Genomic DNA, 14,617 nt, shown 5'->3' on the forward strand with positions numbered 1-14,617 from the left:
GGGAAAATCCTCGACTAAGACTTTCAGGCTTTAGCTACTAGGTGTATTTTGCCCTCTGTCAAGTAATTCTTAACTGCTCCATCCAGGTTAAAGTCCTCAGGAATTCTATGGTCCTAGCAGTCCGAAACTTTTCCCTTTCCCAATTCAGTTCAACATCTGTTAGAGGAACTGTGGTCTTAACGAGGGGAGAAAAGGCATGCTCTCAAGCAGCTGTAACCAGGACGACACCCCCCCCACCAAGCACGCCCAGGAAGTTCGGGGCCGGACTTAGGACTAAGCTTTGTCCTCTGATCCTGCGCTCTCCCCCCTCGGCTTCCCGGAGCGCGGGGGGCTTCCGGCGGGCCCCCTCCTCCTGGGGGCGGGGCCTACCTCTCCCACTCCCGCCTCCCCGGCTGCGCGCGGCTGCGGGCCGCGGTCACGTGAGCGCGGCGCGGCGGGGGAGGGGCCCTGATTTCCGGGCGGCGGAAGGAGACGCGGCCGCGTGAGGACGAGGGGATTTGAAAACACGCTCCGGGAGCGAGAGGCTGAGGCCGGTGGCGCACGCCGTCGCCCCGTGGGCTTCTGCTCGAACGCTCTTTTTCTCTGCCTCCGCGCCCCGGTCCCGACCGGGCCTTCAGGTGAGCGGCCGCCGCCCGTCGGGCCGGGCCCTCCCGGGGCGCGGGACGGCGCGCGGGGCCCTCGCCCCCCGGTCCGCGGCCCAGGCGGGCCGGGCCGGCTGTGGCCGGTCTGCCCGCGCCGGAGGCCGTCCCGGGGCTCCGCTGCGAAGCGGGGCCTTAGTGCGGAGTGGGGCAGTGCGGGGGCGGGGCGCCCCGCGGGCGTTTGAAGCGCCTCAAGTGACTGGGCTGGTTCGCGCGGTTTAGCGTCCGAGAGACTTTTAGGCCGGTGTGCCTTGATTTGGGCCCCGCTTCTCCGACTGTGGTCCTGACCACCGTCCGCAGGAGTAGAAGGAACGATAGTTCTTACCGTTTACGGACTCTTCACTTGTGGGATGCTGGATCAAGACGGGCGGTGGGGATGAGCGGGCGTCTCCTATTCGGCCCTGTCGCCGTCCAGGTGTGGGGGGTTAAGCGGGCTGTACGGAGCAGAGCGGCATCGTCGGTTCTCTGTTTCGCCCCTCTGGGGCATTTACTTTCTTAGAAGTCTTGTTTCTCTGATTGGTCCCCTCTGTAGAGTTGGGAGGAACTCGTGAGAGTAAGGGGTTGGCGAGGAGATTATCAAAGGAAAACTGCTGTATGCATTATTAATTTTTTTTAAAGAAGTTGGAAATTAGGGTAATGGAGTGGCAGACAAACTAGCTGGAATTTGATTCGGTCGAAATTCTGACACTAGCTTCTCCCTTGTGTTGCAGTTAGGAGACTTGCAGTTGGAATATATGAAATTCAGTTTTAAAACTTTAGGGGCTCATCCATATAGGAGGTCCAGTGATCTGAAAGTTCAGCCCCTGAGGCTGGAGTTTGTACCTTCTGTTCAAAACCGGCTACTGTTAAAGTGGCTTAGTCAAACTATTTGATTTGCTGTGCTATGAAAATCTGTATTTTATTTCTTTTTATTTTAGTTATTTTAAAAGACTTTGTTTTTAAGTCCTCTCCACATCCAACGTGGGGCTTAGATTCATGACCCTGAGATCCAGAGTTGCAGCTGGGTGAGCCAGCCCGGTGCCCCTGAAAATCTTTTATTTTAAAGTGAAAATAACAAATTGGTAATAGAACTTTAAGAGTTCCTAGTATAAAAATGTTTTCTGTGTACCCTAAAATAATAATACCAGCTTTAAAAGTTAAGGAATGGCGTTCAGACCTCTTAGTTTTCCTAATGGGGAAATTAGTGTGGCTAATACAGAGTGATGGGTAATATGACATAAACTTGACAGGCTGTATGTTCGACACGGGTCAGGTAGTTAGTGGCTAAAGGTAGCATAGAGGATTGGTGAGTTGGGGTTAATTCATTTGGTTTTTGTCTTGTACCATTTTCATCTCTGGTACTAGCTAGTAATAAAAATGTAGGGAAAGCTCACAAAGTGTGCTTGTTTAATTAATGAAAAATTTTTTTATTGAAAGAGGCCATGTGAGTATTCTTTTTAAGTTTTGCTTGCCCATTTTTTAAAAAAAACTACAGTAACTAGAGGTGTGGGTGGGATGAAAACTTGGTATAAGTGAGATAAGAAACCATTTTGCCACTCAGGTTTGCAATCCTCACCTTAAATCCAGTTCGTATAACATAAAGCTGGTTTTGCAGAGCTCTTAAGTCCCTTTTCAGCTCCCTAATACAGGTCTGACAAATCTTTCTGAGTTTCATCTTTAAAATGGGTTTAGTACCACCTTCCTCACATGGTTTTGTGAAAATTGAATGCTGATGTACATAAGGCATTTGGTACTGTGCTTGATGTGTGCTGGTCCTGAGACTTTAAGAAAATATACATGTTTGTGCTTATACATATTTGACAGTCCCAGGTGAAGTTCCCAGTGTTTTACAAACAGGAACTCATTTGCTCTGCATTAATCTTAGCTCGTAATAACTATATGATGTCAGTATTATTATCCCTATTTTGTGGATAAAAACTGAGGCACAGTTTTAACTACAGCTAGAAAGTGGCAGTCTGGATAAGAACTGAATCAGTCTGGCTCTAGAATCTGCTCTTAACCTATGTAGCCAAATCCTACTTAGCTCAAGGGGCTAATGTCTTAAAACCTTGAAATCATGTGAATTTGGATAAATGTTAAGGTGATTGGCTTCTGGATTCCTGGAACTTGAGCTGCTTGGTCTTGCACAAGCTATTTTATTTCACAATAAATGTAAACCTTCATTTTACTCAAGTTTTTTAGACTCTGCTTTATAGTATTGTGACTTAAAAAAAAAAAGTATGTGGGCATAGGATAATTATGATAGACCAGAAGTAGTTTATTTATTTCAGAGGTATTTACCTATTGCAGTGTGTGTACAGTGGCAAGCAGAATTCATTATTTTGCAGCGTGTTGGAAAAGGTTTCAAGAGTTGAACTGGTTCCAGGTATAGGAGGCTATTTTTTAGGTAGATGTTAGCTTGTGGGAAGGTAAAGCTGGAGAGGAAGTTAGGAAGGATGTGATATGTCAAGCTATGGAGTTTTTACTCTAAGGGAGTAAAGGAACAGCTGAAAACTTCTGAGCTTTGGTCAGATACGTGTTGAGGAAGAGCTCTCTTGTGACTCCAGCAAATGGGCCTGGAGTAGGCACTAGAAACAAGGCAAGCATATTGATGGGGGAAACTAATAAGCAGTCTAGGGTAGAAGTCTTAAGGATTTAAGAAATGGCCTTGGAATGGGTAGGAGGCAAAGATCAAAGATTTTGTGTGTAAGTGGGAAGAGTTGGATGTAAATTGAAAGAATGTGGTGTAGAGGGGGAAGTACAAGATGACATGTTCATGCTCATGTTATTTATTACAACAGTGGCCTAGCTGGTCTTTGTTCCTTACCCCTCTGTTAGGCTGTATTTCCTTTTATACTGCTTTTTTTTTTTTTTTCCTGCTTTTGGATACTGTTTTCTGTTTATATCTAATCTGAACCTATCCTGGTGTTCAAAATGCTGCTATCTCATTTTTGCCTATACTAGGCTTATTCTCTAGTCCTGATCTAAACCCTGTTTTCCTTACTCTTGAAGTGCTCATTAACTCTCCTTGCTGCATATCTCTGAATCTTACACTTTTTTCAAGGGTCAGCTTAGGTTCATGAAACTTTCTGTTACAGGCTGCATTAAAAAACTTTGTTTGTAGAGGTTCCTCAGGGACTTTCAGGGACCAGGAGCAGATACAGGGTGTATCGCTAGCAATCTATGTGCTGCACCCCCCGCATTCCCCCCAAACCCTGGGTGGGACGTTATTTCAAAAAGTTTCCATTTAACACAATTGTTTGACAAAGGTTCCTTGGCTAAAAACCCTTGACAAACCTGTGGCAGGACTGTTGCCTTATTGTTGATGACTCTCTTTACAATAGCTTTTGACTGAGGTATACCTCTTGGTAAAGGTATTTTCCATTTAATGCTTTGATCCTTTGGCATGGTTCTTGTTGGTCCTGATTCTTCGTTATCTTTGAAATATATTTTAGAGTAATGTAAATGTTGGAAAACACTTTATTTTTTTGAATTTATCTTTTTTACCCATTGTTTTAAAATTCTTTTCACTAAAGCACTCAAGAATGACCAAAAAAAGAAAACGCCAAGATGATTTTCAAAAAGTAAAACTAAAAGTTGGTAAAAAGAAACCCAAGTTAGAAAATGCTACTGTTACAAACTTTAAAACCAAGACTATACATCTGCCTGAGCAACTCAAAGAAGATGGAACTCTTCCAACAAACAATAGAAAACTTAACATTAAGGTAAACCTTAAATACTGTTTTGATAAAATAACATTTTCTTTGAAATCATCTAGAATAATTTTTGTGAAATTTGTTTTAATTCTCAGGATTTATGGGTGGCTGATGATTGGAATTTGTTAACCAAATCTGAGTTGCCCCTGTAGCTTTCCCACCTCTAGAAAGACTTGCTCAACTAAACCCACAGTGATTTCTTCATTGTATACCTATTTGATGATTTAATATATGATCTGGAAATAATTCTTGTGTAACTTTTTGATGTATCAAGTTTTTGATGTGACAGTTTTCTAGCTGTTTTTATAGTTCATGAAGATCTTGTCTTACTCATTTTTGAACCCATACATAACACATGACTTAGGTTCGTTGTAAATGTGTGAAGTTAATTAAGGTTTGAGCAATAGTTTTGCTTAAAATTTTGACAGCTTTATTGAAATGTAGCTCATGCATAATAAAATTCACCCAGTTAGAGTGTGCCATTCTAGGGGTGCCTGGGTGGCTCAGTTGGTTAAGTGTGACTCTTGATCTCAGCTCAGGTCTTGGTCTCAGGGTTGTGAGTTCAGGCCCTGCATTGGGCTCCATGCCCAGCGTGGAGCCTACTTAAAATGTACCATTTTGTAGTTTTTAATATATTTATGGAGTTATGCTACTATCACCATAATCTAATTTTAGAACATATTAATCATGCCATAAAGAAACCTATACTTATTAGAAGTCACTCCCCATTCTTTTCTGCTTGCTCTAGGCAGCCACTAATCTACCTTCTGTCTGTATAGATTTGCTTATTCTGGTCACTTAATATAAATGGAACAATATGATATGTGCTCTTTTGTTATTAGTCTTTTACTGAGCATGTTTTAGAGGTGCATCCATGTTATAGCATATCTGTAAGAACAGTACTTCATTCCTTTGTATTGTTGAATAGTATTCCAGTGCATGGTTATGTCACATTTTATCAGATACCAGTTGATGGTCATTTGGCTGTTTCCACTTTTTTTTTTAATTTAAATTTTGTTAGTTAACATGTAGTGCAATATTGGTTTCTGGAGTAGAATTCAGTGATTTATCACTTACATACAACACCCAGTGCTCATCACAAGTGCCGTCTTTAATACCCATCACCCACCTAGCCCATTCCCCACACAGTTTGTTGCCATTTTTTGACTCTTATGTGTAATGCTGTTATGAAAATTTTTGAACAAGTCTTTGTGAGGATAAACATTTTCTAGTTTTGCTTTTAAGCTCTGAAGTTTAAATAATATTGAAATGGTATTTGAAGTTGTTTTTTTCACAAATTATATAAATTATTCCACAAATAAATTTGTCAAATGCTATATTCAGGATATGCACACACACCCTGAAAGACCATTTAAAATAGGCAGAACAGGGGCGCCTGGGTGGCACAGCGGTTAAGCTTCTGCCTTCGGCTCAGGGCGTGATCCCGGCGTTGTGGGATCGAGCCCCACATCAGGCTCCTCTGCTATGAGCCTGCTTCTTCTTCTCCCACTCCCCCTGCTTGTGTTCCCTCTCTCGCTGGCTGTCTCTATCTCTGTCGAATGAATAAATAAATAAAACCTTAAAAAAAAAATAAAATAGGCAGAACAGTCCTGTGAAATTAGGAGTATATAAATGCACCTACCGTGTGTTTGATATATAGTAGGTCTTTAAATAGTGGTGGTGATTGCTGTCACTTTAAATGATAGCATGCCTAAGCCTTCATACAGGTCAATTTCAAAAAGAGAAAATTCTAACCAAAAAGTGTGTAATTTTTTATTAAGCTAAATCTATTTTATTTTTAAAGATTTTATTTATTAGAGAGAGTGCACAAGCAGGAGGAGCAGCAGAGAGAGAGGGAGAATCAGGCTTCCCACTGAGCAGGGAGCCCAATGCCATGCGAGGCTCCATGCCAGGAGCCTGAGATCATGACCTGAGCCACGTAGGCGCCCCTATTTTAAAGATAAAACAATGTTTCTGTTCTTAGTAGAAGCTGGTAACATTTAGAATAATACTTACTGAAGCAGTTTCCCCAAGGAGTGTCAGTTTATAGTTTATAGCTTTAGTTAGCATGTTTATTTGAAAATGTTATAAATGCATATGTACCTAAATCCTGTATTTTTATTTTTAGGATTTGCTGTCACAGATGCATCACTACAATGCTGGGGTTAAACAAAGTGCTCTTCTTGGACTTAAAGACCTTTTGTCTCAGTACCCATTTATAATTGATGCACACCTTTCAAACATATTAAGTGAAGTGACTGCTGTGTTTACAGATAAAGATGCTAATGTACGATTAGCAGCAGTTCAACTTCTTCAATTCCTGGCCCCCAAAATACGAGCTGAACAAATTTCTCCATTTTTTCCTTTGGTAAGTGCCCATCTCTCTAGTGCCATGACTCACATTACTGAAGGAATTCAGGAGGACTCTTTAAAAGTTTTGGACATTCTGCTGGAACAATACCCAGCCTTAATTACTGGCCGTAGCAGTATATTGCTTAAGAATTTTGTAGAACTTATTTCTCATCAGCAGCCGTCTAAAGGACTGATAAATAGAGACAGATCCCAGTCCTGGATACTTTCTGTAAATCCTAATCGGAGACTCACTTCTCAGCAGTGGAGGCTGAAAGTCTTAGTGAGACTCAGTAAATTCCTTCAGGCCTTGGCAGATGGATCCAGTAGGTTGAGAGAAAGTGAAGGACTTCAGGAACAAAAAGAAAATCCCCATGCCACTAGCAACTCCATTTTTATCAACTGGAAGGAACATGCCAACGACCAGCAGCACATCCAGGTTTATGAAAATGGGGGTTCACAGCCAAATGTCAGTTCACAGTTCAGGCTACGGTAAGAAGGATTTCAGTTATGTCCACACTCAGTTTTCCTGTATTGAATTTTAACTGCTGACCATTGATGGCTAATGGTGGGAAGATATGCAGTTGTCTTTTATAGTTTTCATGTAGTTACTCATGATTTGATTTTATTTACTGATGGGAGGAGTCATTTGAAAGTAATTAATTTATTCATTTCTAGCAAAGCCTAATGAGAAGTAAAACTTGATAGTTTTTCTTGGCTTTGTCATTGTAGAATTTTATTTTCTTACTAGTCTTGATCAGTGTAATTATCAATTCAGGGAACTTCATTTTTACTGGTACTTTACACTTAATATTTAAATTAAACAAGGAATAATATTTTTTAATCATTAATTTTTTTTTTTTCGTTCTTACCCTTCCTTATTAGGTACCTGGTTGGAGGACTGGGCAGTGTGGATGAAGGCCTCTCATCTACTGAAAACTTGAAAGGATTTATTGAGATAATAATTCCATTGCTAATTGAATGCTGGATTGAAGCTGTGCCTCCCCAACTAGCTGCTTCTGTTGGAAATGGTATAGAACGAGAACCTCTGCAGGTTATGCAGCAAGTTCTTAATATTATTTCCCTTCTGTGGAAACTCTCTAAACAACATGATGAAACTCATAAATTGGTGAGAACTTAATGGGCTATTGTCTTTTATCATAATGTCTTTTATCATAAATGGGTGGATTAGAAATCAGTATATTACTACTTATTGGTTATGCATTTTCTAAAAATTCCCATGGTGTAACTATGAACTTGTTTCTTGCTTTTGCCCTAAAATGCAAATTAAAAATGTGAGAGTCTCTGAATATTTTTAATTTCTTTAAGTGAAATGCATAACTTTTTTCTGAAGATTTTGTTTATTTTTTGCACCTGAGTGGGGGGAGGAGCGAAAGAGAGGGAATCTCAAGCAGATTCAGTGCTGAGCGTGGAGCCTGGTGCAGGACTCAATCCCACAACCCTGAATTCGTGACCTGAGCTGAAATCAGGGTTGGGTGCTAAACCGACTTAGCCACCCAGGTGCCCTGTGTAATGCATAACTTAATGAACTTGATTTTTCTTTTTCCTTTTCCTTTCCTTTTCCTTTCCCTTTTTTTTTTCTTTTTTTTTTTGTGAGCTTGATTCCATTTTCTTTTATTAGATACAATTCACAGTAGTGTTACAGTGTATTTATGGCAGATTGATTATGTAGGAACATTTTACTTTCTGGAGGCCTTTTATGGGATAAAAAATGTTGCTTATTAAGTACTTTCTTCCAGCGTGTGCCACACTGCCAATTTTAGCAGAAATGGACCACAGTGAAGATCTCATAACCATACTATGATTTAGAGAAGAAGCTACATACAGACTTGATTAGTGTGTGCTCTTTTGTTTTCTCTTGGTAAGGGATATAAGATCAGAAAACATTTGTAAAACTTACCTTTACAACATGTAGGTAAGCTGTAGTCATAGGTATGGTGTTAGTGAAATTAACCTAAGATTCTAAGCGTATAGCAGTTTTTTACTAGAAAAGCTGATAGTAAAGATGTGTTTCGTGATGCTGTATCTACCGTTTGGGGGGAGAATTGAATGGTGGCAGATTTTTAAAGTATTGTAGTATAGAGAATATACTATATAGTCTGTGGTGCAAGTAAGGAGGAACAAGCTCTGAGATTAATTGCTGTTAAATTAATATGATAGTGCACTTAAAAAGGGCAGCTGCAGGAACAATAAAGCTTGAAGCATCTGGGTTTTAGAATTCCTGCAAGGAAGGACTTTTGACTAGGCAGGTGTGAATCTTTGAAGTTTTCTACGTATGTACAAAACTGACTGCAGTTTTTTTGGTTTTGTTTAATTCTTTTTATTTCAAGCTAAAGTTTAGAATGAGTTAATAGGCCACATAAAATAAGACGGGGTTAAATTAAAAGTAGTACTTGATAACTTTGAAAAGCATTATGGAATCTTACTGAAGTATGTATTTTAAGAGCTTGCTCTAGTACTGTTAACCCATTACCCATCATCTGTAGGGTTGTTATATGAATTGCTTTTTCAAATAGCATGGCGTTTTATTGACTACGATTTTGAGCCTGTCTCATGATTCATTGCATACATTGGCAAGAAATTGATTGGGGTTGGGGTAGGATGTATGATTTTATGAAAGCAAAGCTTACGGTCTTTTATGGCAATGTGTGATGTATGACAGTAGTAATGCATACAGCTTTTTAGAAAAGTATGTGTTATTTGCAGTGCTGAATGGATTTATCTGAACCTGGGATAGAAAGTAAAACTAATATCAACATAAATCTTAAGTACTAGTCTTTCCTTAATTTTTAGAAGGCTAAGAAATAAAGATTCCAAGCATTTTGGTGTTTGGTGACATGTGAACACTGAGTAATTATTGTTATTCATTTATTAGTATTTGTAACTAGATAGAATGGTAGAACCAAATGCAAATTCATTAATTATGCTAGTTTTAGATCATCCACTATCATTCATATAACATTGTCAAGGGACCTAACTACTGCCTTAATTTTATGGATATTTAAAGTTGTATGCTTTGGAACTACTCTGTGCTCTTCTAATACGACTATATTTATTAGCAGTCCATTAATGCAGGACACTAAGTTCAGAAGACTGTTTTGCATAGACCGTTGAAGGCAATGTAGAATACTAAATTGGGCTACTGTTTAAAATTCAAATGAACTGAAGGAAGTTTAATTAAACTGAAATAGTATTTAAAAGCATACACTGGTAGAATTCTCTAATTTACCTTGGCAAATGGGTTATGTTGAACTCTAATAACTGGATAAGGTAAGATCCATTATTTTAGAGGCAAAGTATAAATATGTATGTGAGTTGTACAAGGTAACATTAAAATGCAATAATTTATTTTTTGTTACCATTCTCACTGTTCCCCTTTCTCACTGACTTTCAGTTATAGCTTAGTAGTTAAAATAGTGTGTGACCTGTAACAGCTCAAACTTAAAAGGAGGGATGAAATGACATTCCTTGGCCCTAAATGCAAATTGTGTCCCACAAGCTGGATTGTAGCTCTTCTCTCAGAAAATGTGTAGGTCTCCTGTTGATATTAAATTGGCATCTAGATTAGGCGCAGTCTTAGGATAACTGTTTGCTCTTAGGTTTCGCTAAATTTATATATTTGCTGCACAGTTGAGAAACTTTGTTTTCACCTAAGTAGTGTTTTTTTTAAAAAAACCTTTTTAGAAATCTGAAATCTCTGATCTTTGCTTTAAAAAGAAATCTCAAGGTACATTAAATCTTATTTGCAGTGGTTGAGCACTCGTCCTTACTGAGGTTGCTTATTTCTGATATACTGTGTGTATCCTTAATGTATAGCTGGTTTTAAAAATGAAATACAATTTAACATTAGCTTTTTAATTTACTTTGGATTTTGGGGTCTTGTATTAATAGTCTCAGGGTCAGTATTATAATACTATAGAAATTGTGTTGTGTCTTAGCTTTATATTTTAATGCTACTTTTAGTTTATGTATCTCATTGCTGATGTCTTTTCCCCATGAAGATTAGAATTTGTGAAGAATGGTCAGATGCAAGCATGCATCAAGGATTTGTTGAGCATCTATAAATGTGGCTATTTAAGTTAATTAAAATTCTGTTCCTCAGTCATACTAGCCACATTTTAAGTGTTCAGTAGGTACACGTGGCTAATGGCTGCTGTATTAGACAACACAGATGAAGAACAATTTCATCATTGCAGGGTTGCCTCACAGTTCTTACCTTCTGAGGGGTTGATGGATGTAAACAAATACATAATGTCAGTGCTAAGAGGAAAGGTGAATGTAAAGCAGGGTAAAGAGAGAATAAGTGCTGGAACAGAATGAGGGGGAGCTATTTTAAATAGGTGGTCAAGAAATAGTTTCATGACTTTCGAATGGCATTGAATGAAGTTAAAGGAGTAAGTCTTGTGAAGACCTGTGGGAAGAACCTTCCAAGCATAGGAAACAGCAAGTGTAAAGCCCCTGAAGTGAGAACAGATTTGTCATATTTGAGGAATGACAGGAAAGCCTGTACAAGTGAGGTGCTAGGAGAATGGTAGAAGATGAGTGAGAAAAAGTGACAGTGGCCAGATCATGTGGGACCCTATGGTCCATGGTAACAAGTTTGGATTTTAACCTGAGTGTGATGAAAAGACAGTGGAGGGTTTGCAGCAGGGAAGTGGGGTGATTTGAATTATGTTTATTTAACTTTAATATGTTGAATGTGCAAATAGAACACTAGTGAACTTCCCTGTGGTCAGCATCCAGCTCTAGCAGAACTGTGGAGCCCAACCTCATACCATCCATCCTGAGGATGACCAGTCCTGCCCTACATGTACACTATTCCCTTTCTCCCTTCCTGTATTATTTTGAAACATGATTTATATTTTAAAAGATCACCATGGCTGCTATGTGGAGAATTGACTTTTGAGGAGGGCAAGAGGAAAAGTAGGGAGACAGTTGGGAGGCTATTGCAGTAATCTAGGTAAGAGGGGTTGATTGGAGTAGAATGGTAACTAGTGACCGAAGCTATGAGAAGCAGCTGGATTCTGATAAAGCCAGTGGGACTGCTGATGTGCATAGCAAAGGAAAGAGAAGCAAGGATAATGTCTTTGTTATGGTCCAAATGACAGTGTGACTGCTGGTGGGGAGAGTTCAGTTTATTTGTGTTAAATTTTTTGAGATTTATTTATTTTAGAGTGTGTGGGGGGTGGGGGTGAGAAGGAAAGAGAAACCCAAGTAGACCCCCCCACTGAGTGCGGACCCCCCCTCCCCCCAATGCGGGGCTCAGTCCCATGACCAATGAGGTCATGACTGAGCCAAAACCAAGAGTTGGGCGCTTAACCGACTGTACAACCCAGGCACCCCTATTCATGTGTAGTTTAAGGTGCTTGTTAGAAGTCCAAAAGGACATGTTGAGTATACAATTATATATTAGCACAAAAAGAAGAATCCAGTAAAGGATACTAAGGCGCCGTTGGGTGACCAGCTATTTTAAACACCTCAAGTCCCACATCCCAAGAAACCCTTTAATCCCTGGCAAAATGAAATGGTTGGTTCTCTGGATAGGAGGAAATAAGAGTGTTGTAATCTGGAATTAGTGTTTAAGTAGGAGAGAGAGACAGATTTATGAATACTGCAAGAATTTTAGAGAAGTGCATTGCTTTGTGACAATGTTAAATACCTTTAATCAGAAATAATAGAATTGCTGGGAAATAGAATTATTGTATAAATAGAACACTACGTAGAAGACTTTCTGATATATTTTACAAATATTGCACTCGTGGTTCAAATTAAGAATTTTCTTACATCTTACTTTCTCCCTTTTTCTTCTCTTAAGTAGTAGATAAAATGCAAGTAAAGATAATTACTAAGCACCAAAAAGACCTATGGGTGAGAATTGGATGCCCTAATATTTTATTCTGATTTTAAAATTTATTTACATCTTCTATCATGAGCAAAAGGTATATTATAATGGTAAATTTATAGTTGAATATTAACAAGTAGTCAAATTTCTGCTTAAATTTGGTTATTTTTACATAATTGTTTCTTGTAGATTTTCTAATATTCGCTTATTTTAATAGGAGTCGTGGCTTCGAAAGAATTATCTTATTGATTTCAAGCATCATTTTATGAGTCATTTTCCATATGCCTTAAAAGAAATAACCAAGCACAAAAGGAAAGAGACAAATAAAAGGTATTGTGATTTCTTCCACTCTATGGACTTGCAAAATTTTTTAACCTGAAATTACCAAGAAATAATTAGCCTTAAACTGGAACTTTCTACACTGTGGGGGGTTCATATCTAAATTTTGTGAAATAAAACTAAGAAGAAGTAGTAGTATGGCTGACGTTGAACAAATCACTTTAAGTCTTAAAATTCTGTTTTAATTTTAAAAAATGTCTAGTGAATATTTTATGCAAAGTGAATATCGGGTATCAAATTATGTAAATAAATTTAATAAAATTTGTTGACATAGGTAGTTTATTTGGGAGAGGTACTATGTAATCTCTGAGAGTATCTTAAAGGTCATCTAGTTGTATCATTTATATATGAGAAAACTGGTAGTGAAACTAATACCAGTATCAGGAAGAGGGATAATTGGAGAAAAATCGTTTTCTAAAACAGAAAGGCTTATGGATTAGAAGATGGAGTTTAAAATTGTAAGCCTGGAAGCTGTTTAAAATGTTTACCTCAAGTGAGAGCAAATAAATGTAAAATGATTTATCGAATAAGATTTTTTTGCTTCTTGAGGTGGCCTGTGTTTCTGTAAACTGCCGCCTTAAAACCACTTCATTCATTTATAAATGCACGGCCTCCATAGTTTGGCTATTGTAAATAATGCTACAGTAAAGATGGGGTGTGTGTATCCCTTTGAATTAGTGTTTTTGTATTTTTGGTGTAAATACCCAATAGTGTGATTCCTGGATCATAGGGTAGTTCTAGTTTTAATTTTTTCAGGAACCTCCATACTGTTTTCCACAGTGGCTGCACCAGCTTGCATTCCCACCAACAGTGCATCTCTGCATCCTCACCACACTAGTTTCTTGTGTTTTTGATTTTAGCCATTCTGACAGGTGTGAGATGATATCTCATTGTAGTTTTGGTTTGCATTTCCCTGATGATGAATGATGTTGAGCATCTTTTCATGTGCCTGTTGGCCATCTGAATGTCTTTGGAGAAATTCTGTTCATGTTTTCTGTTCATTTTTAATTGGATTATGGATTATTTGTTTTTTAGGTATTGATTGTATCAGTTCTTTATACATTTTGGATACCAACCCTTTATTGGATATGTCATTTGCAAATACCTTCTACCATTCTGTAGGTTGCTTTTTAGTTTTGTTGGTTGTTGCCTTTTCTGTGCAGAAGCTTTATTTTGATGTAGTCCCAGTAGTTTACTTCTGCTTTTATTTCCCTTGCCTCAGGAAGCATATCTAGAAAAATGTTGTTACAGCCAATGTCATATTACTGCCTGTGCTCTCTCCAAGGATTTTTATGGTTTCAGATCTCACATTTAGGTCTTCAATCCATTTTGAATTTTATTTTTGTGTATGGTGTGAGAAAGTGGTCCAGTTTCATTCTTTTGCATGTAGCTGTTCAGTTTTCCCAACACTATTTGTTGAAGAGACTATCTTTTTCCCATTGTATATTCATTCCTCCTTTGTCGAGGATTAATTGATCATATAATTGTTGGTTTATTTCTGGTTTTTCTGTTCTCTTCATTGATCTATGTGTCTAATGCCATTATCATACTGTTTTACTACTGCTTTGTAATATAACTTGGAATATAACAAGAATTGTGTTACCTCTAGTTTTGTTTTTGTTTTTCAAGATTGCTTTGGCTATTCGAGGTCTTTTGTGATTCCTTACAAATTTTAGGATTGATTGTTGTAGTTCTGTGAGAAATACTGTTGGTATTTTGATAGGGATTGCATT

At 38.5% G+C, this 14,617-nt stretch overlaps 1 protein-coding gene across 2 annotated transcripts in view; it reads left to right on the top strand.

Moving 5' to 3' along the window:
• The first annotated feature begins 431 nt into the window (after positions 1–431).
• The window catches only part of TEX10 (testis expressed 10), a 57,966-nt gene continuing 43,780 nt past the window's right edge, over positions 432–14,617 (top strand). For both annotated transcript variants that reach the window (XM_045780343.2, XM_045780344.2), the window contains exons 1-5: positions 432–617; positions 4,154–4,342; positions 6,462–7,174; positions 7,568–7,811; positions 12,763–12,875. In XM_045780343.2, the coding sequence (XP_045636299.2) occupies positions 4,163–4,342; positions 6,462–7,174; positions 7,568–7,811; positions 12,763–12,875 (1,250 nt within the window). In that variant the 5' untranslated portion in view covers positions 432–617; positions 4,154–4,162. The remainder of the gene's footprint in view (positions 618–4,153; positions 4,343–6,461; positions 7,175–7,567; positions 7,812–12,762; positions 12,876–14,617) is intronic.

This window comes from Ursus americanus, chromosome 18 (genome assembly GCF_024610735.1).
Source record: "Ursus americanus isolate L20-20 chromosome 18, mUrsAme1.1.p, whole genome shotgun sequence".
Taxonomy (NCBI): Eukaryota; Metazoa; Chordata; class Mammalia; order Carnivora; family Ursidae; genus Ursus; species Ursus americanus.